General features: G+C 44.4%; 2 protein-coding genes across 7 annotated transcripts in view; one reads left to right on the top strand and one right to left on the bottom strand.

The window, feature by feature from the left end:
• Positions 1-1,230: 1,230 nt before the first annotated feature.
• On the top strand, positions 1,231-17,039 carry ZFYVE21 (zinc finger FYVE-type containing 21). Of its 3 annotated transcripts, XM_086462317.1 has the most exons (8): positions 1,231-1,362; positions 7,467-7,517; positions 9,776-9,944; positions 11,660-11,735; positions 12,444-12,535; positions 13,377-13,430; positions 14,921-15,063; positions 16,409-17,039. In XM_086462317.1, exons 1-8 carry the CDS (start codon positions 1,231-1,233, stop codon positions 16,442-16,444), a joined length of 753 nt encoding a protein of 250 aa, XP_086318443.1. In that variant the 3' UTR covers positions 16,445-17,039. The 3 variants fall into 3 exon arrangements, with proteins under 3 accessions (XP_086318443.1, XP_086318444.1, XP_086318445.1); XM_086462318.1 differs by lacking the exon at positions 13,377-13,430; XM_086462319.1 differs by lacking the exons at positions 1,231-1,362; positions 13,377-13,430 and adding an exon at positions 2,883-3,076.
• A 539-nt stretch (positions 17,040-17,578) lies between these two features.
• Positions 17,579-21,105, bottom strand: part of PPP1R13B (protein phosphatase 1 regulatory subunit 13B) — a 61,070-nt gene continuing 57,543 nt past the window's right edge. For all 4 annotated transcript variants that reach the window (XM_086463363.1, XM_086463366.1, XM_086463365.1 and 1 more), the window contains 3 exons: positions 20,806-20,972; positions 19,915-20,114; positions 17,579-19,104 (listed from right to left, as the gene is read on the bottom strand). In XM_086463363.1, the coding sequence (XP_086319489.1) occupies positions 19,063-19,104; positions 19,915-20,114; positions 20,806-20,972 (409 nt within the window). In that variant the 3' untranslated portion in view covers positions 17,579-19,062. The remainder of the gene's footprint in view (positions 19,105-19,914; positions 20,115-20,805; positions 20,973-21,105) is intronic.

Raw genomic sequence — 21,105 nt, 5'->3', positions numbered from 1 at the left:
CTTAACGAACAATCCCTTTTTAACACGGGGGAGGAGAGGTTGCTGGGGATCCTGACAACGGAACAGACACAGGAGAAGGAACAGTTATTTTTAAGCAACACCCGTTTAAAACAACATTCCGACAAGAGTCAGAAGAGGAAACTCACCGACATTAACCATGATTACGCCGCCTTTGACTGGAAGGGCCCCAGACCGCTCCGTACGCTCCGCTCGCAGGAGGCCGCTCCACCGCGGCCGCTCTCCGGGACACCGGGAAGGGCGGGAACCCACCAGGAGCTCACCGCTGGGCAGCCGGGCCTGTCCCACGGTCGAGGCACCGCAAGCGGCCGCCCGGGCCTCTCACAGCCCGCCCGACCCGCAGAACGGCGACACGCACCCCACTCACAGCCCCCCCGTCCGCCGGAGGGGAGGGCTGAGCCGGCCCTGCCGCGACGCCAGCCCCGCCGGGAGCTGCCTCACCACGGGCGGTGCCTCACGGGGGCCTTCGGCGCGGCCTGGAGAGCGGCTAGCGGCGGGGGGGGGGGGGGGGGGGGGGGGGGGGGGGGCACCGGCCCGCCCGGAGCCGGGGCGCCAGAGCAGCCACACCGCCCTCACCCCCGTTACGAACCCCCCGCCAGAGCCGCCGCAAAAGGCTGTAGCCAATCGGCGAGCAGCTTGCCTAGTCGCAGGCCAATCAGAAATCCGCAAAGCGACACCTCCGGCAGGACAGCCAATGGCAGAGCGCTGCTCCAGGAGGGGGCGGGAGGCTTTTCGCGTCGTTTCCGCGCGGCTGGGCGGGGAGAGGCGCGTTCCGCAGTGCCGGTGGCGGTAGGAGCAGCGCCGGCCTAAGGGGCTCACCGCGCTGCTCCTTCGGCCGCGGGGCCTCCCCGGAGCCGCTCCTCAAGGCCGCAGTCAACCCGCCCCCTACGCTGATTGGCTATCTCACACAGCTCACGCCCTTCGTTTCCGGGTTGCGGGGATGGCAATTCCTGTTGCGCGTGCGCCTCGAGCGCCTAAAAAGGTGGGGAAGGCATAATATGCTCGCCTTAAACCCCAGTCCATACGGGATTGGCTGAGAAGTCCGGAGCCAGTGTTCTATTGGGCGCCTGGAGCGAGTGGGCGGGGACAGATGTCTGACTGCTTTCCATTGGCCTTGCGCCGTGCCCGTTCCGAAGGGCCCCGGCGGCTATTGGGTAGTGTCGGTGCCAGTCCCGAGGGGGAGAGTAGCGGCGGTGGAGTTTGCGGGGGAAGATGTCGGGTTGCGAGGCCCGCGACGCCAAGAAGCTGGTGCGCTCGCCCAGTGGCCTGCGCATGGTGCCCGAGCACCGCTCTGCCCGCAGCCCCTTCGGCTTGGACGAGCCGCCCTGGGTGCCTGACAAGGAGGTATCGGTAGAGGCGGGGTCCCCGCTCCGTCCTTCCCGCGGGGGTCCGGCGCGGAGGGGGGGGGGGGGCTCTCCTCTGCGCGGTGCCGCCGCCGCCGCCTCAGGGGCCGCTGTCCCGCGGGTGTCCGGGACACGCCTCTCCCGGCCGCCACCGGCCCCAGGGGTTGAGATGGCAGTTCTTCCCCTTTCCTGCGCGTTTCCCGGCGCCTTTCTCCGTCTCTCCGCCGCGGCTGCCCGCCGGGGCACGGCGCTGGCGGGAGCGGCGGGGCGGCCCCGCTCAGCCCGGGGGCTGGGGGCAGCGGCCGGGCCGGGGGCTTGCGGCGCCCTCAGGGGCTCGTCCGCCCGCCGGTCAGGCCGCCCCGTGCTGAGGAGCGGCAGGCTGCCTGGCTCACCTCGCCTCACCCAGCGGACAGAGCGGGCAGCGGGTCAGGCTCGCCCGGGCGCGGCTATTTAGTTGTAAAGCAGAATTTTTATTTCGCGTAGTTTAATTGGCTGAGCAGGTTAAGGGCGGCACTCCTTCTTCGGGGGTATGTGGGTGGCCCTGTCACCAGAATCAGCGAGGGACTTAATGAGGTAAAAGTGTAGCTAGCTATGCAGTATTGGCGTTTAGTGCAGCGTTCTCTTTAAATGCGTATAAAGGTAATTGTGAAGACCACGTTGATATAAAAAAAATAGCTCATGCAAAGCATTAAGGCAATACGGCTAAGTTAGAACAGCCCTTCCAGCTCCCAGGGTGAATGTTCTAGTGTTAAACGAGTATTGAATAGCTAGGGCTGTTTGACTTTGCTTCTAAATACTTTTCAAGTAAACTGTGTGATCGTGACGTTGTATTAAATTCCACACGATATGATTATTTGTTACCAGTCCCTACAGCTAGATGTTAATACAACTTAGAATCAATCGGTTGTTTATTTATTTATTGCCAGCGTTCTGTGGTGTGGATGCATGCCAATGCATTTGAATGTGACTGGAATTAAGATTTATTTTAGATGAGCCAATATGAATTTAAGCAAGGAATCATTAAGCAAAGCCATTCTTTGCCAGATACTCACGTGGTTGGTCTGTTTTGTGCGGGAATACTATGTCCTCCTTGGTTAGGAACGAGGAAGAGAATTTTGCCCCTGCCTGCTATGTCTTGAGGCAAAAAGCTCTGTGTAAAAGTAATGATTCTGGAGACTCACTCTGCTAGCACAGCTTCTGCAGCTGAGGTGACTGAGACTAACCTTTACTGGCCTAAGGTGGATGGTTAGTGATTCAGTTGCTGGTTTTGTCCAAAATAACAAGTCGCTTTCTTGGAAAGTGACTTCTTCAACTTATTTTGAATAAGTGGTCTGCTAAAATATAATGTGGGAGTTTTCCCAAGTTATTCTCTTCCTTACTTGGCAAATAAAAAAAAATCCTCCCTGTCATCAGTAGCAACGGGTTATCTGTCCTGTGTGAACTGTAGATAAGAGAAAATTTTCAGTGACCGGAGCTGAGTGTCGTTTGAAGGTACCAGTGCTCTGCTCTCGGGGCACCGTGCGTGGTGCAGAGCACTGGGTGTGTTGCAGATGGGGTGTGTGTTTATCAGTGAGCTTGTAGCAAAGTCTGAGCAGTTATTGTGCAAGCGGTTTCCTTGGCGTGGAGTTGCCCGCTTTTGCTGCGCTGGTGACTTGCTGCACCCTGTGTGCGCTGACCTGGGCCACCTGGAAACCTGATTCCTGATGTCCTCATCAGTGGGTATAATTTGTGTAACAGTTAAATTGAAATTAGTTTTCTCCCTGACCTTCTGAAATATAGTTTTATATTTCAGTAGTCCTTGATTATAGCAGAGTAGTTCCATTAAAAAACCAAGGAACTTCTGAGTCAGTCTAATACAAGGTACTATCTTAATTCAACTAAAGGGTGTTTGAGGATTGTGGTAGGATTTATTTAAACTAGTTACATATATTTAAGAATTGAGTCTGTATGTTTTAGATACATCAGTCTGACGTGTGGTGTTAGTTTGAATTTTATATTACAGTTGTACTTGCAGGTCTTCATTCTCCTTAAAATTCGGCTTTTCCCCTGTAGTCTGTTGGACAGTAAGCTGGTGATGTGGATCAGTGTCTGAATGTTGCCTTTGTATCAGACTCAGTGATACTCACTATTGAGAGGAAGCGTGTTATAGGCAGATGTTTTAAATGCATTTGTTAATTCATATTCTTAATCTTGCATTATTGTTGTTTTGTAAAAAGTTATTTTACTAGATTTCTTAAAGCGTGTTGAAGTTCTGACATCTCTTTGGTTAAAGATTACCAAGTATGTTACAAACTTTTTCCTTAAATAAGGCAGATAGGTGACATACAGGAAAGCTTATAGAACCCATGGTTTTATTCATAAAATGAAATTTAAAGAGACAGTGTCATCTAGTTAATGAATTCAGCAAGAACACTTGCTCTTGTTACCATGTCAGATGTAATTAAAAAAAAAAAAAGTGTTCTTTGTCCAAGACAAGAGACTGGTATTTGCAAACGCTGATCTGGCTTTTCAAATATGCTGGCTTCTGCTGTGCAGCCTGTAGCACTCACAAATTCTGTAGCTTTATCTTTCTTATGCAGGAAGAGTCTACTGGCTTATTTTTTTAAGAAGTAAAGCCACCTAAAAATTATGGCAGTAGGTAGTTTTGTGAAACCTGTATAACATTGAAATATATTGCAATTTTTAAATTTTATGTCACAAGATTATACAGTCTTGAAATATCAGTTATTTTGAGGAGTTTGAAGTGTAAGATTGAGGCAGTTCTACAGAAAACATTCTTTTTGGTGGTCTTATTTATGATATGAGTAATGAGTTGAGGTGGATAATATATGAATATTTGGGATGAGCATAACTGCACTGGAGACAGAGTTTGAAATTTTGGTCACTTGCGTATGCCTCGTCTGGCCCGGAATGTCTGCGTTAGTCACCAGCAAAGCTGAACTGGTGACGTTCTTACTAAGGAAATCCCGGACTAGAAATTGGGTAAGATTTGTGTGTTCAAATGCAGAGGTGGTCAAACCTCGTGGCATCCAGCTGTGTACCAGGTGTTTCTATGCCTGAGGAATGCTGTGTGCCTCGGAGCTGGGATGTGCGAGGGGAGCGTGCAGCTGTAGGGACATGACGGGGACTCCTTGGGGCTCCTGGGCCACTGCGGGAGAGCTGGGCTTTAAGTAGCTGGGTCCTCCGTTGGCTCAGGCTCTTGGAGTCAGCACTAGTTGTGTGACAGAGCTGCGCTCACGCCGCTGGCAGACTCGGGGCCTGGTACAGCTGTCATGTCAGAAAGCACCCTAAGCCATACCTGCCGAATTTGCATTGTGGTGTTTTCCACCCGGCATCGGCTCTTCTGCTCAGCCACGTACAAGGTGTGCTTTGACAAGCTTGTGAACTTTCACGTGTGCAAAAGTTCACTGTGTCAACAAGCTCAACCAGGCGTTACCTTGCATCACTTCTCAAATTGTTCTCTCACCGTAGATGCAAATAAAGCATATGAAGCGTAACTACAGCTTCCTGTCCGTCTGCAGCATGCTCACCTCTGCCTGGATCCAGAGACTTAGGCAAATTTGTTACCACACTTTAGCAAATGTGTGAGAAGTTCCATGCTCTTTGCAATGAGCTAGCTCTCAGTTGTTTAAATTAATACCAAGATCCAACAACTGCTGGATATTCTTCCATTTTCCTCTTGCTACATGAAGTAATCTGGTATCAGTGTTAGTGGTATGTTGATTGTGGGTGAAATGAAACTAGTGCAAATCTGATTTTTTTGTCAAGTGGAAACAAAAAGATAAGAAGTAAGAAGTTAAATATAAATGCACGTCACCAGTAGATTTGCACTAGTTTTAAAAAGCATGTGTCTTGAAGACATGAAAAGTAACTCAAACATCATGCTTCTCTCTCTGTAAATGTGATAAAAAAACCTTCAAGCAATAAAGATTAATTCAATACTCATGTGCTCTCTAATTATGTCAGCATATGGATGAATAGGAAGAATTCAGCTTTCAAAACTTTATTCAACAGAGATCTCTTCCCAGGCAAAGTAGAAGTTGATGTTATGCAACTGGGTTCGCTCAGTCTTGGTTATTTGAAGCAGAAGTGCCTTGAAGGAACAGCATGTCGAGCCTACTTGGGCTAGGACGTTTCTGTAGGAAAATCCCATTCTGCAGTGTCTGCTACCATATGGCGTTTGACTGGTCTGTGTATCAGGCAGTGTTTTCATGATAGGTCTGGAATTCAGAAATATTTTTCTATAGAGTTTGTATTAAAGAAGAGGGTGGATAACTTTGCTCCTTCCTGAAAAGCAACTTGTATGTTTAACATAACATTGTGTATGAAATCTATTTAGGTCAGTATTTAGAAGAGCAGGTTTTTTCCTCCTAGATTGTGGCTTGTACTTTCAAATTACAGACAAAAAAAAAAAACCCAAACCAAAACATGTTTCCATTAAGAAAATGAGTTAGACTCCTGGTAAATTCGAAGTATACCAAAATTCTTGACAGGTCCAGCTCCCAGAGAAGCTATTAAGCCACACATGTCAAAAATTAAAACACTAAATCAAGATAAATGTAGAGTAAAATGTGGTATTGGCTGTAGAGTACTGCTTGTTACAGAGGTGAAACCTGGGGAATGCTGAAGTTGCTTTGTGCTGAAGGTTATTCATCAGTGAATGTTAGAATAAGCTTTTCTGCAGCCATAGTGAAAAGAGGTGGTTGGATGCCTTACTTCGGTACGTTATTTGAAACAATACAGGAACATTTCTTGTTCTCTTCTGTGGGGAATTTGGAAGCAGGTAGCTGACTGTAACAGATACTGCAAGTAGATATTTAAGTTCCATTACAGTAACTGCAGTTACTCTGATTTGTTAAACTTCTGTTTAGATCAGAACACTTCATATAAACTGTTGAAATTATTAACAGTCTTCTACTTGAAAGGAATGTGAAAAGTTTCTAGAGAATTTTTAATCCATCTGCTGTAACATTTTCTTGACAATTGTTACTGTGATTGGGCACCTGCTGAAGCAAATGTCCCTAAAATAGGCGACAAAAGCTGTTGTAACCTGAAGGAATTTATAGAAGACACAGGGTTAAGTATTGAAAGATGCTAATTAAAGGCAAAGGGCGATTACTGTGTGCTTAGCAAATAGCACCTGCTCAGCTTAGGGCATGTTTTTAAGATGACATTTGGCTGTAGTCTGAGATAGTCTGGTTTGAGGAGTTTCAGTTTCTACAGTTATAAAACTTACCACAGGATCTAACCACGGTCTCTCGATTCAGATGTCAGGCATAATCTTCCATTAATATTTGCAAATACATCTAGCAATAATTGCATTATAAGCCATGGAGAGTGGTTTTTGATATGGTGGATAAAAATATGTAAAATCTTGGTGAAAATCCAGTGATCTGGCGGCTGAGTATCAGCCTTTCGGTAGGTGTCTTTCTGTACAGAAAGTCTTGGTTGTGTAAAAATCACTGAGCACTTCTATAGTTTAGAAAATCAAATTTTTATCCCTTAAACTCTGCTTAGTTGCAAGAAAGAAGCTTCTTCAGTTTTTCTGGCTTTTCTTTTGGGAGATGTGTGAGTGTAAGCTTGTTTTAGGAAAGAGGTGTTTCAGGAAGTGACATTTTGTAGCTGGAATATAAAGTGGGTCTTAGTGGCTTGGAAGAAAACCAAATGTCTCCTCTCATGTTTCAAAAATGTGTAAGTATGGAGAGCATTAAAATACATAAACAATGTTTTAGAGAGTCAACAGAGCATCACATATAGTGGAGTGAGGACGACAACTTACATAAAAACAGTCGACTCTGGAATATGTGGCTGTCCGGATAGCTGTTAAGCATGATCAGTACTTCTGAAATGTAGTTCTGACTGCTGGCAGGATGTAGTGTCTCGTAGGGTGAATGAGTTTGGCAGCTTTGTCTTGCGAGTGGGGATGACATTATTTTGCTACACTGATGCTAAATGGAAGCCATTCCTGGTGAAAAGATAAAGGATGGGAATTTGTTGGAGGTGTTTCTTTTTAAGGCATAATAGAAAGCTCAGTCTCTGTATACGGTAGTAGGATTAAAGGTTTAGAAATCTTGTAGATTAATCTTAATTTGTACTGTTTTCTAGTGCCCAAGATGTATGCAGTGTGATACAAAATTTGACTTCATAACTAGAAAGGTAAGAGAAATCAATGAAATGTAAAGCATTAACTGTTGCAAAACGCTAACATGGACTTCTTTTCGTTTACAATGTGGAAGATTTCAGTAGAATAGCATACAGAGTCTGGTGTAACTTAAAGAGTAGTTTTTCTTTCTGTTCTGCCTTTTCTGAGTAGAGGTCCTTTTTGGTTTAATTCTGTTTCTTTGAAGTTCTTCTTGTTGCTCAGAGTGTAATACATAGTTAGAGTTTTTCCAAATTACTGGCTACCCACAGGATTTACATTCAAAGGAAGAGTGAGAGGAACTCATGCTGGAGTGGGCTGCTAACATCAATACTGACACAAAAAACAAATGAATTAATTCAGTTGTATTTTAGGAGATAAAATTAGGTTTGGAAATATAACCAAAATGTTTTCAGAAGTAGAGAATTACAGTTGTACATTAAAGAAACATATTGTTAAAATGCAGAGAACCGAAACTCAGTTTCTCCTTCTGTTCTAAAAGTAAAAAGGGTTTATCTCAGGTTTGGAAAAGGGAATTTCTGATTAAAGTAGGAAGTGTAAACTGCCTTGGTTGCTGTGAGTTGTAATTAGGCTCACTGTACAAAGAGAAAACACTAACATTAGAATTAAATTATGGTCATTACATAAAAGTAAACAGGTCACTGTGGATGTCACTGCATGCTGGTGTGCAGAGCCCTACTATCAGAAAACATTCTGCTGATACTGGGGTTTCTGCATGGGGAAGGAAAGCAGCTTCCCAAAAAAAGCCAACAATGATTTTTAGCAGGGAGCATCATTCCTTTGTGTAACTACGGTGACACTCTCAGCGTGCACTTGTAAAAGTGAAGAACAATGTGGAGGGGTGACTTGTAGTGCATTGACGTAGGCAGTGGTTTTTAATTTATTGTTTGGAGGGAGAGGGAAGGAGGAATTGTAAACCAGACATACTAATATGCTATACCAGGTAGGTGTAAATTTTCAGGAGGCCTGAAGAGCATTGGGATGTCAGTTAGTGATCCTAGTAACAGAAGGGACTAGACTGTTTCAGTTGGAAGGGACCTACAATGATCATCTTGTCCAACTGCCTGACCACTGCAGGGCTGACCGAAAGTTAAAGCATGTTACTAAGGGCATTGTCCTTAAACACTGGCAGGCTTGGGGCATTGACCATCTCTCCAGGAAGCCCGTTCCAGTGTTTAACCACCCTCTCAGTAAAGAAATGTTTCCTACTGTCCAGTCTAAACCTCCTCTGGCACAGCTTTGAACCATTCCCATGCGTCCTGTCACTGGATACCAGGGGGAAGAGATCAGCACCTCCCTCTCCGCTTCCCCTCAGTCATGGTGTGCACTTTCTCCTGGTTCTTGTTTTACCTTTTAGCTGGCTGGCTTAAGAGCATGGTGGTTGGTTGGTTTGAGTGTTTTGGCTGAGAAGCACTAATTCATTAGGCTGTTGTGTTCTACTTCTGTTAGCTTTGGGAAGTAAATGGAGGTAGCCCTGGGAGATAAGTACTCCAGAGGATACTCTGACCAAAACTGCAGTGTATCAGTGCCTTGCGTCAAACTGTTCAAACTTGCTTTGAGCCACTAATCAGTTCCTGCTTGCCTGGGAGTGCTTGTTCCGACACGAGAACTTGCATCAGGAAGACCTGCTGGGACTGTCACACCCCAATAGTGATGTGGAGCCCAAGCCACTTGTTGCGGATTCAGTAGCTGTGAAACACAGGGCGATACTAGTTCTGATTTTGCAACTTCACTGGATCTGTACTGTGCTGCCTGATATTCTGATAGAGAAGTAGCTTTAAGTTTTAAGTATGAAGATTTTTATCTTTTTTTTTCCATGGGAGAAACTTGAGAATAAATTTCAAGGAAGAAGAATATGATCTCCAGTTGAAGTTTCCCAAGATCTTTGCTTGGAAGTGGGAAGGGACCTAGGAACCACTCTTCTCTTGGGTTTTTATTGACAGTAAGGTGAAGGATTTGCTGGACACTGGAGAAGCCCTTCCAGTGTCTTGTCTGGTCTGCTTTAGAGGCATGTTTACCAGTGCCAACAAAGGCCCACAGTGCTGCTGTTCATACTGTGCTCAGTCCTTTGTGTTCAGTCTTCAGAGGTTTCTTTCTACCACTGTAGCTGTTAAATTTCTTTTACCTATCCCTCAGCTTTTGAGAAACTGTTCTGTTTCTTGAGGAGAAGGATATTTAATGTAGTAACTTGATCAAATTGTTCCCCAGTAGTTTCCTTTGTGAATAACCAAACAAAACGTTCTCTCATGCTTAGCATCACTGCCGAAGATGTGGAAAGTGCTTCTGTGACAAGTGCTGCAGTAAAAAAGTGCCTCTGCCTCGCATGTGCTTTGTGGACCCTGTGCGCCAGTGTGCTGAATGTGCCCTCGTATCTCAGAAAGAAACAGAGTTTTATGACAAACAGCTTAAAGTACTCATGAATGGTAAGGGCTGAGTGCATTTATCTGCTGGTTTGATCTCATTTATTCAAATGCTGTGTTAAAGACACCTGATAAGCAGCAAGAGTAATGCCTCTTGTCCAACAGGCTGTGGTTTTGTCTCCCTTAAATACTGTTTTGTTGTCATGTGTCTTGTTTGCCAGTTAATAATTCTGTGTTACCAGTTTATTTAGAGAGAAGTTTGCAGTTTTTAGTTGATGTTTACAGAGTGATTTAATTAAAAACAAAGGAGTTTTTAATGCCTCTTAGAACAGATGTGTATGCAGTTGGCATTTTTCTTAAAATGTGCATGTTTTAGCCGTATTCCTGTTACATTAAATAAGGATGAAAAGTACTTTACTACAGAGAATATTTTAATATTTTCTAACAAGATACTGTCCGTGTTTCAAGCTTCATCTGTGAGCTTTGATCTTGTCCCTGGCCTACAGCTATGGCTGGTGGCAGAGCATCATGAGGGGTCAATTTTGCATAGCGTTAAAACTACATGCAATACAGTAATTCATGTTCCACTGCTATCAGCAAAGCTGAGTCTTCAGTTTTTAAAATATTCTGTGACTGTTCAGTGCCTTTTGATGGTGCCGGTGTGCACAGTCGTCAAGCTAAACCTCTAAACCTCACGTCTGGTTAGCGTGACTGTTCCTGAGGAGACTCTGGGTTCGGAAAGGAGTATGTTCATCCCTGGAACACACAAATCGTTCTGCACTCTGCTTTGCAGATGAGGGCATAGATGAGTTTTTAAGTGATGTATTTTAAACTGAAGACTTTTGTACTGCTTGCATTCCTATTGTGCAATTCAAGTCGGAAGTTGTTGCTGACTTGCTGTAGAGCCACAGGTCTCAGTCGGACACTGGTGGTTGTGATGTCCTTGGCTGTTTTGCTGCTGTCATGTCTCTGGCTCGCTTCAGCAGCCAGGGGCTGTGCTGAGGGGTCGGTGAGACTATGTGAAGTGGTGACATAGTGAGGTAAAGCTCTCTGGGGCTGCGTGGCTCCGATTACGGAGATGGAGTGCAGACCGTTTGGCAGGGCTGTATGTTGTTAAGTCTTTCCTTTCCCAGAGCAGCAGCATTGGGATTAGGTAATACAGGGAGTGTGAGGCATGGAGGAACTCAAGTGGTTAGGCGTGTAGTCTGCTTTATGTTAAGTTATGAATCACTTCACTAATGTGGCTAAGATGACTTTCCCGATGTCAAAGGAGCTGTTTTGAGCAGGAAGAAACATAAAATGAGGGCTGGAGTTCATTGACCTCAAAGTAAGACTGAGCTGGCCTTCAGTGGTGAAAAAGATGTGTCTTCACTACTCATGATAAGCATAGGAATGGAGGTCCCGTCCTGCTATGAGATTTTTTTTGAATACTGAAACAATAGTTTGCATTCTGGTGACAAGATAGGGTCTTTAATTGCCTGTTTTTGCCATCTCCAAATCTGTTCTCATTTTTAAAAGATTCATCTTGGACATCAACATGTGGGAGAAATTACATAGCAATTGTGAAAGGTCTGGTGATTCAGCACATGGTAACTAAAGATCAGCTTTTTATACTTGAGCATTCTGCTGATGTTAATCAGTTTAACATTTCAGTTAGTCTCTCAGTTCACCCACTTTGGTGTATTAGGTGCAGTAAGAAAAAAAACTAGTTATACTTTTTGATACTTGAATGTTCCTTCCTAAACTCTGCATTAGAGTACTAAAACCTTTCTTTCCAGGTGCTACGTTCTTTGTAACTCTGGGAACATCTGATAAATCCGAGCTCATGGTTTGTCGACTTTCCAACAATCAGAGGTGAGAGATTGATAGAAACTACATGTGTAAACTTTACATTATTGTTGCACTTACAGCTGTATTAGTATCTAGTAACCTAAACAACATACAGGAGTAATGTGCTGTGAGGATGTTGGAGAGAGTAATCGGACTGAAAGGACAGATAACAACTATTGGAGTAAGTTTGTTTGAATTTACTGGCAGTGTGGGTCAGAATGCCTTGGGATGTGGAGCTCCACTCACTGGTAATGCCTCTCGGTGCTGCTAGAATACAGTGGTTTTGCCAGCTGTTGGGGGGATCATAGGAACGGGGGTGGGGGGCAAGGAAAAATCCGTAGCCACTGAAAAAAGCTTGTTTGGAAGCGATTCTAACACTGCACCGTACTGCTGAACGTTACAGCCAAGGCATTACTTTGGTCATCCCTGTAGTTTGGTTGGCAAGAGCACTTGAGACTCTGTGCTCTCGTCTTCCCCCAGAATGCTTTCAGTATTTTGAAGGGGTCTGCTGGCAAACTGAACTGTAGCTTTTGTGGGTTTTTTCTCCCTTAAGTGAAGAACTTCAATGCAAAGTAGTTTTTCCTGCTTGATTTCTCTCCCTCCCCACCCCGAAGAACATACAAACAGCTAGTCATGGAGGGATTATGTTTATTTTTTTTCCTTTGATTTAGACTTGCTGTTTTTACAAAAAAATGTATTTTTTCTTTAAAAAGTTTTTCTTCTGTTATGTAGATATCTGGTTTTGGATGGAGACAGCCACTATGAAATTGAAATTATACAGATTTCAACCGTTCAGATACTTACAGAGGGATTTACTCCTGGAGGTAAAGTCTTCTTTGAATACAAATTAACAATTAAGAAAAAAAATATGTGAAGTTGTAATTATTGTTCAAGCTAGACAGTGCACTTCCAGGTTATTGGTAACTGAGGTGTAACTATGTTAGTTACAACTGCTCTGAGAATAGAGTGCAGTGTGTGAAACCCTGCCCATGTGGCTACTGGGATTTTGGGGAAAACCTAAGAACTGAGTAATTGCCTTGCAGCTGTAATATGGGAGAGCTTCTCGATAAACCCCAGTAAAGGTGGTCATCGTCTGTTCTGATCCTTGCTCTCGGCTGAATACAAACATCTATTGATTTAAAAGCTCACAGGAGGGAACTGTTAGTCTTGAGTAGCTTCCATTTCAGAATCCAGCTGGGATTTCTCTTCTACTGGTACAAACAATTGCTGGAGGGAAGAGAGAGGGAAACTGGGGGAGAAAAAAAAAATTAAATTATGCTTTCTGAATTTCATTCAAGATGAAGGGGTGGCCAAATGAAACTGGTAACCTGTGAGCCAGAGGGCAGCTACTTACTGCCTCATCTCTTACCAGATTTTAGAGTATTTCAGGATGAACTTGAATATGATTTCACTGACATGAGAACAAACAAGGTCAGGAATTTTAATAACTGTTCTTTGGCAACACCTCTGTCACTGCTGGAATTTTCTAATTGGACAGCCTATCTGTGCAATGTTCAGCCAGCACAGCGTGTTAACTTTAATAAACTCATCTGGGTATTCAGATCAACCAGATGTGCCGCTGAGTTACTTAATGCTCCTGTAATTCCTGGTTCACTACTCTTCTGCTTTATCTTTTTGCCTGCCTGCCTTCCTTCTTGATGGTAGAAAAAGATATTCACACTTACACCAGCCTTCTGGAGAGCCAGCATATTACTGAAGGTATCACCAGTACCTTTGAGCATGACTCACCTACGCATGTTGTCATGGCCCCTCTCCCGTCCTCCTTCCCCTGCAGTGCTGCTGTTGTGCTTGCTCTGTAGCTGTTCAGCTTATGTTCAAATCCAGGTGTGTCTGTTCCTTCCCATCCGTCTGTTTAATAAACCGGGAACGAATGTTTTGTAACGTTTTGGAGGAGGCCTGGAAGACTCAAGGCCGCCTTTAGACTGTGTGCGCTATTGTCCGTGCTAGAGAGAGGAGGGAAGAGTCGTGTCTGCAGTGGTACACGGCATTGCACATCCCTCCTTGGGCAGAGGTGTGCTGAGCTGCCCGCACCGGGAGCGAGTACTGCACTCCCCTGGACGGGCCAGTGAGGGTTGCACTGAGTAAATAAACTGTTAGTTAACGGCCTGCTTTTACCCAGCTTTAAAAGAAATACGACCTCTTGTTGCGTCAGGTGTGTTCTGCCTGTCTCGGTCCTGTGCTGGAGTGCCAGACATGGGCGGAGTGGTCAAGGCTGTAGGCGTTTGATTTCTATGGGTTTCAGTAGTCCTTTGATGGGTTATTCTGAGCAGTGGCTGCAGGGGAGCAAGCGATGAAGTTGGGTTGCAATTTATCCTACAAGAGGAGCAAATAGCTACAAGCACTGCTTGTGGGCTTTTGATCAGGTTGCTTAGATTGAGATTGTCTTTGTTTGGCTTCTTGGATATTACGGTAACGGCCTCCAGGAGGCCTCCCATGCAGACACTTGTTAAAGAACTTTGCAAAAAGCGACCTTTTATGTATGGTGAGGCTATTCCTGGGGCTCAGTCCGTGCTCTGCCACTTCAGGAAGTAATGCCGATAAAGCGTGGTGTTCTAAGCAAAGCTTTCGTTTCATTTCTGTCTTTCTGCTTTGGTTTATCTTAATCTCTGTGCAGCCGGAGGAAAAGAGATACAAACATCTCGCCGTCACACTGTGGTCAGAGCAATGTCTTTTGTAGCAGATTTCCTTCAGGAAGTAAATGACGTTGCCAGTTGTTATCTAGTCTTCTGTAAGCACCTTTCCCAACCTTTGCCGGGTTTGGAGGGACTTCTGACTGCTCTGGCAGACTTTGGATCAAGCAGGGATCCCTCTTTGGCATCAGTCTAACTGGACACTGGTAAACCAGTTTACAAGCTGCGGGCTGCAGTACGAACCTGGCATCTACCCCAGGGGGGACACGGTAATACTGCAGCATGAGGGCACTCCTGGGGTCTGTAGCTAGTGGCTTTACCTGACGGCTTGGACAAGTTCTGCCTCAGTGATGGCCAGGGGGAATTAAACAATGTTGAGTCTGCACACTCCACTGCCTGGCACCAGCACCCGTGGTCACTGCCTCCTCTGATGAGCAGTTGCTAGTGCTTTGAATGAAGTGATGAGCTACTTTTCTTCAAACACACTTACTAGCTATGAGTTGTGTTACTTAGTGGGTAAAACCTGTTGCTGTTCAAGCTTTTATTTCTTGTTTTCAGGAGGCAATACTCGTGCCATAGGTATGATTCTGCAGTACAAGGTACCGGGGTCCGAGGAGCTAACGCAGATGAAGTTCACAGCCAGTGAAGACTTCAGCTGTAACAAGAAGCTGTCGGCAAGCTGGCTGGCAGCTATGCACAAGGTAAGCCAAGGAGGCAAAACTTACAGAAGGCTGCAGAAAATCTTTACGTGGGGCACTTAGTCGTGCTAAAGAGCGTGTGCAGCTGTAGGAGTCTCTTTTGCTTTCTATTATTATTATTTTTTATTTAAGGATTTTAGGGCCTTGTTGCTAAGAAACCAGAAGCTGTGGGTGGTTGTTATGAACGTGACTTTAGCTTCATGCTCGATACCTGAAGAAGATGGGTGCTGCAGAGGGTTTCCCAAGATCTTATGTGTGTCGTTACGTGAAAAGAAGTAGGAATTACACTTTCAAGTTCCTTTGTTACTACTGAAGAATGTGCATTATGAAACACTCTTTTGAACCTAAACTCAGCTAATTTTTACTGCTTTATGAAGGTTCAGAGAAGTTGTTGATTTTTGAAAACAGGACTCTGGAAGATGGTCTCGTCCTTTGTTGTGAGGCACTGTATGGCTAAGAAACTGAAGTTTCGTATTTCATAAGCCAAAGTTACGGGAGTTAAAAACCAAAACAACCCAACTAGTTCTGGAGCTTTGTTCATCTGATCAGCTGATAATTAGCACTGTAACTTGTAAGCTGTCTGCAGATGGAAGCGTGGGGCTGCTTGCTCGTGGGTTGCTGCTGTTGAGCTCCCCGCCCACCCCTAGCACCCCTGTGTTACGCTGTGTTCAGCACAGCACACTCCAGCCTCGCCTTGCCACCCGAGTACGAGTTAGCACTTCCTCGTACCGGTCCCCATTCATCTGTCGCAAGGGACACAACTCCTGCAGGTACGGCGAGAGCCCTTCCCCCACTGCTGGCTCTCCCTGGACGGGAACTCAGCTCTGCTTTGAGTGACTGGTCAGGGCCGGGAGACTTTGGGGGGTTCTCGCTGGCGGCAGGGAGAGGACCTGCAGCTAGAGAATGCCCAGCACTGGGGGCTGGTTGTTGTTACAGTCAGACAGACATGGAACCCTCACCAGCACTTCACAAGGCGGAGGAGGATGTAGACCAGAGACACACCGTTCACTGTGTGTGTTTAGAGTAATTACCAACATCTCAGAAATACCACTTTAGGCTTTTTCCAAGGCAGTTTTGGTCAGAAATGGTCATTTCTGACCAAGAAGAAACAAATATAAGTTGATCTAAAATCTTTGGTGACCTCAGGTTCTGCACGTAAAGTAACCCTGAATAGGCTCAGAAGTTTCTCTAGCACCTGTGGGAATGCTATGAAATGCCTTGGACTAAGGAAGATAGAGGAAGAATTTAAAGCCTTGGGTTTAAAGGAAATTTTTGGAGTGGGAGGAAGGAGATGAGGTGGCTGCCAGTGAAACTTGAGTTAACACAGTGACGTTTTGCCTTCATGTAGGCAACGAAACTTCTTTACGAGTCCCGGGACCAGTAAGAACAGCCAACTGTTGGCCACTTGAGGGAAGACACCAGCCCCCATGGACCTGCCTCTCTTCTTGCTGATTTGCCAGCCAGGAACACTTGCTGTTCTTGACCCTTTCTCATTCCAGTGTGGTTCAGTCTGTAAGAACTGGGAAATGCAACGTGAGCGTGTTTCGGAACCATGAGTATTCTCTAGAGTGTGCAATATGTAAACGATTAATGCTTTAAACAGCCTCACCTTCTAAGACTTTGTATATTTTGTTAAGCCTTTATTGGCACTTAATAAGAAAGTGACCTGCACTACAGCTAATGTACAGCACAACTTTTATAGTAACAATTCTATAGACTGTTTGTTTGCTGGAGAAAGCAAACACGTGTGTACGTCTCTTCTGCAGAGAATAGCTTTTGGGTATAGATCTCAGGTTCTTCCCCTCTATCCAAATGTTTAAAATCATTGTACATGAAAATCTGCCTTAGATATGATTTTCTAGAGATCACTTGGGTTTTTTAAACATTTCATTTTAAATATCTAAATATTTCACCAAATTGGACTTACATGAACATGACCTTGAAACTCAACTTCTGTAATAAATAAGCTTTCAGAATAATTTTTAGTTTTGTATTTTCTTTTTGGTAACTAGCTTTTTGTTAATCTAACTGTAATGCTGTCTGAAATTGTATACAATTTAATGTACAAATATGAATAAATTAATTCACTTATTTAAAAAAATGAGGTGATACTTAATTTCACAATACAGAACTTCTGTAGTCTCTCCTCTCTGAAACATAGGACTCCTTATAAACAGCCCCTCCTTTTAGCTCTAAGTGTTGACAAGTGGTTCAGCCTTTGGGAGGGATCCTTGGGTTGAGCCAAGTGTCTTTCTGCCCTCTGTCTTCCTCCGCTGGTAGAAGGCGAGTCAACAAGCACCCGCAGCTCAGCTGTCAGCTTGTGTGTAAAGGTCCCCAAGAGCTTTTCTAGTGTAAGGAGGCTCTAAAACTGTTGGAAAGTCATTTTCTGGATGGCTGGTAGAAGCAGTGAGGAAGCTTGAGTCAACAGCTCGGACATGGCGAGCGAGAGCTGGTCTTGTTATGGGGTCTTTTACACCTGCTGGGGCTACCTGTGCAAAAATACTGGAGGACGCAGCCATGCCTTAGCAGTACTTTATTGTGCACATTTACATGTTCTCTGAATTAGTGTTTCATAGGCTCTTGGATCATCACATTCATGTAGCAAATTCTTTCAATAATACCCTTTCACTTTTCACCACAATATATACAGTTAATGCTAACCTGTGGTAAAAGCAAGTTACAGCACTGCAGAAATAATGGATATATAAATTATACACAGAACTTGTACATGAAGAATTACTCAAATTGCATACCGTTAAATGGGAGAAAATTACAAGAAATATGGCTAAAAGTTATAATGGGAAATTCAAAATATACTTTTGGTATATAAAATCATGTACAATTAAAATTTCAGTGAAGTGCCTTTTTTCTTTTTTTTTGCTTGAAACTACAACGTAGTGGAGTAGGTTATTGCATAACTTGCCTTGGCAACAGCTGTCAGCTGCCAAGAACCACAGAAACTGTCCTCAAATAAGCTCTTGCCTTTCTTAAATCCTTCTCTAAACCTTGTTTCTTTCTTCTCCTTGACTTCGCATCTACACAACCCTCTGTCTACTTCTATCCCATCCTTCATATTTTCTTCTAGACTGACTCAGGCAGACTTCAAACTACACAGTGTAACCCTCCCTCACCGGACTCTCACCCTTTTCAACTATTGCACTTTCATCCATGCAGACATACAAATCCCTTAAGCTGCTGCAAGTTTGGTGCCAACAGTTTTGTCCAGGCCGGACAAGCTCAGGTGGCTGTTAGTAGGGGAACCTTTACGTTAGTAGAGGTAACACTGGTGCTGGAGGCTGAACAAAAAGAAGGGAAAACACCAAGTGAAATACTGTGTAGGGATTTTGAGAAGTGTACAAATACTGTTGTTTTGTTAGTGCTCTAGCTTGATTCTAACCGCAAACACTACTCGATGCTAGCCTAGGTAAAGCTTCTGTTGGGGATGTCTAGACTAGGATTGAAGTGGACACCATGGTACCACTTAAAATCCCAGCCTTCATCAAGCTTTGGTGACTACTTGATTATGCATGTAACAACAGGTGAAGGTCTTGTGTCCTAGAACCCAAAAAGAGTTGATCAGTAATGAGAACTCAACATTCACTGGTATCAAACAAAATATCCAGATCCTGACGTGGGACAGTTACTGTGGGGTTGGAGCAAACGGGACAGCATATCTGCAACTGACACCTCTGAACACGTAACAAGAAAGCTCCTACCACGGAACTTCAACTTAAAACACCGCTTTTAGACGCTAGTTGGCGCAACACTGTGGGTAGCAGAGGTATCCCTCTCCTCATCAGTGGTGGGTCACAAAAACGATCCTCATTTACAAACTGCAGATCTTGAAAACCTTGGAGGCTGTCCATTTAACAAGAGAAAGCACCATTAAAACTAAATATCATAGTTTTATTTCTCTGTGTGAAATGATCAAAAATGATGGCTCCAGTGTATGTTTTAAGTTTCCAGTTACCAGCATGGTATTGCACTGTTGTACAGCTGAATTCAAGCGAGGGTTCGCTGCCTAGGTTTTATTCGTGGATATAACTGTAAAAACAACAAAAGAAGGGTTAGGCTTTACATGGTTGATACCAAGTTCAATAGAAATCAATTCCATTATGACCAAGGAGTACTTGCTAACAGGAAATGGGTGCTGAAGTGTTTTGTGGGGTGAAGTTTCTGTAAGCTACAGCGTGCTCTTGGGTAACTTCTGAAACATTGAACCAGAAGCAGCAGGAGGCCAAGGGCTGACTTACTGCTGCTCTGAGAGTGACTTGGTTCACTTAGCTCAAGACCCCAGATGAGACCAAAGGATGCTTTTTATGCAAGTACAAGAATTCCCCACCAAGCCCTGGAGAGCGCTTATTTCCTGCTCTGTCAGGTTTTCATACCCATTTTGTCCTCTGTATCTCTACGTGGTAGCCTTACATGCACGGTCTCTCATGACAGCAGTGTTCCATTTGACCGAGAGCAGCTTATCTTGGGCCAGGCAGGAAAAACCTGCCTAAAGAACTTCCTGGGCCAAAGCTTTGCGCTGCCCGATAGAGCCACCACACTTACAGAGGGGCCCTGTATTTTAGCCAAGGGGAAGAAATTCTTAGGAGAGATTAAATCATGGCCAATATTAAACGTACTGCCTTGCCAAATAAAGCCAGCACTGATCTCACAACCACAGCCTCTCCTTTTTGTTTACAAGGACGAGGGGCCAGAGAGAATAAGGCTACTCTGCTCTGCACCGCTTCACCGCGGGGTAGCCAGATGACGCCCAGAGGGATTCTGACCAGAGCTCCACCTTCTCTTCCTACTTCAGGAGGAAGTGAAATCCAGAAGGGAGAAGGTAACATCAAGAGAACTTACCCCAAGAAGGTTTTTCGGCACATAGCCTTCTTTGTCATTGAGGCGGGCCCACCACCACTCTGTTTCATTGTCGTCCTTGCGTCTTAGAATAGTAATGGCATCGCCCTCGTGGAACGACAGCTCGTCATTATTCTGGGCTTCGTAATCCCACAGAGCATACACCACTCCTTTATTCATCACTCCCAACTTCTCCTGCACGCCTGTTAACCATGAATTAGGGAACACACAAGATGGTAAAACATCCTGGTTTTCCCTCTGAGGTTTTTAGTACGGACGCTGTGGCCCAAATATTAGTCTCTTATTAATAAAATCCCATGAACAATTTTCAGCATTTCCACAATGAAATTCTCTCTACAGCAGGCCTTATACAGTAACGCTTGAAGCTCTTGAAAATCTGCACAACATCAGGTATATAGAGCCTTAATGAAGCTTATATCCTCTGGTGTAAGTTAAAAATGTGTCCGCTCCATCAAGGTACTTTTACTTGTACAATATCTCTTAGTAACTAAATACATTCCCTAAGTTATTTAGTCATAAAGTGTACATGTTTCTTCATCTGGAAGTTGGGAGTATCTCTGTCAAGATACTTGACAACCCACTGTTACTGTCAAAGCCTCCCCATGGAGGCATTTCCTTGAAACTAAGCCAAATTAAAACTTTAAAAACCTGTAATGTTAGAAGGAGCCTGTGAAGTAACTCAAAGAACAGAAGGACTATGAGTAACGTCATAAGGAAAAGACTATTCTGGTTTTAGCATTTGGAAAGACCATGTAGGTGAAGGGCACTGTTGTCAAGACTGGGGCCTAAGCAGATGTTTCAGGCAGATCAGAGACAAAAAGGGATGCATTTTAGAAAAGCTAAAAAAGTTTGTAAGGTATTGGCACAGCTTACCGTACAAGAACTGGGAACACTGAATATAACCTTCTTCCATCTCTTCACACTTGTCTGCAGCAGTTTCTATATCACTTATAGTTGAAGCAAAAATAGCTGCCCCAGATTCAACCAGTAGTTTACAGAGATGAACACTATTGCAAGAAGCAGCACAATGCAAGGGTGTCCTGAAATAAAGCAAAAGTGTGCACATGAAAAAATAAACTTCCATGAACCCTAACTATTTTGTCATGCAATACGGAGTTTAGCCTGTCCATTTTTAAAGGAAGTTGTTCTTTATGATTATAGTGTATGTACGTG

Source organism: Leptosomus discolor, chromosome 3 (assembly GCF_034619465.1).
Source record: "Leptosomus discolor isolate bLepDis1 chromosome 3, bLepDis1.hap2, whole genome shotgun sequence".
In the NCBI taxonomy this organism is placed as follows: Eukaryota; Metazoa; Chordata; class Aves; order Leptosomiformes; family Leptosomidae; genus Leptosomus; species Leptosomus discolor.
The sequence above is the reverse complement of the archived record's forward strand: the minus strand, read 5'-3'. Positions and strand labels throughout refer to the sequence as shown.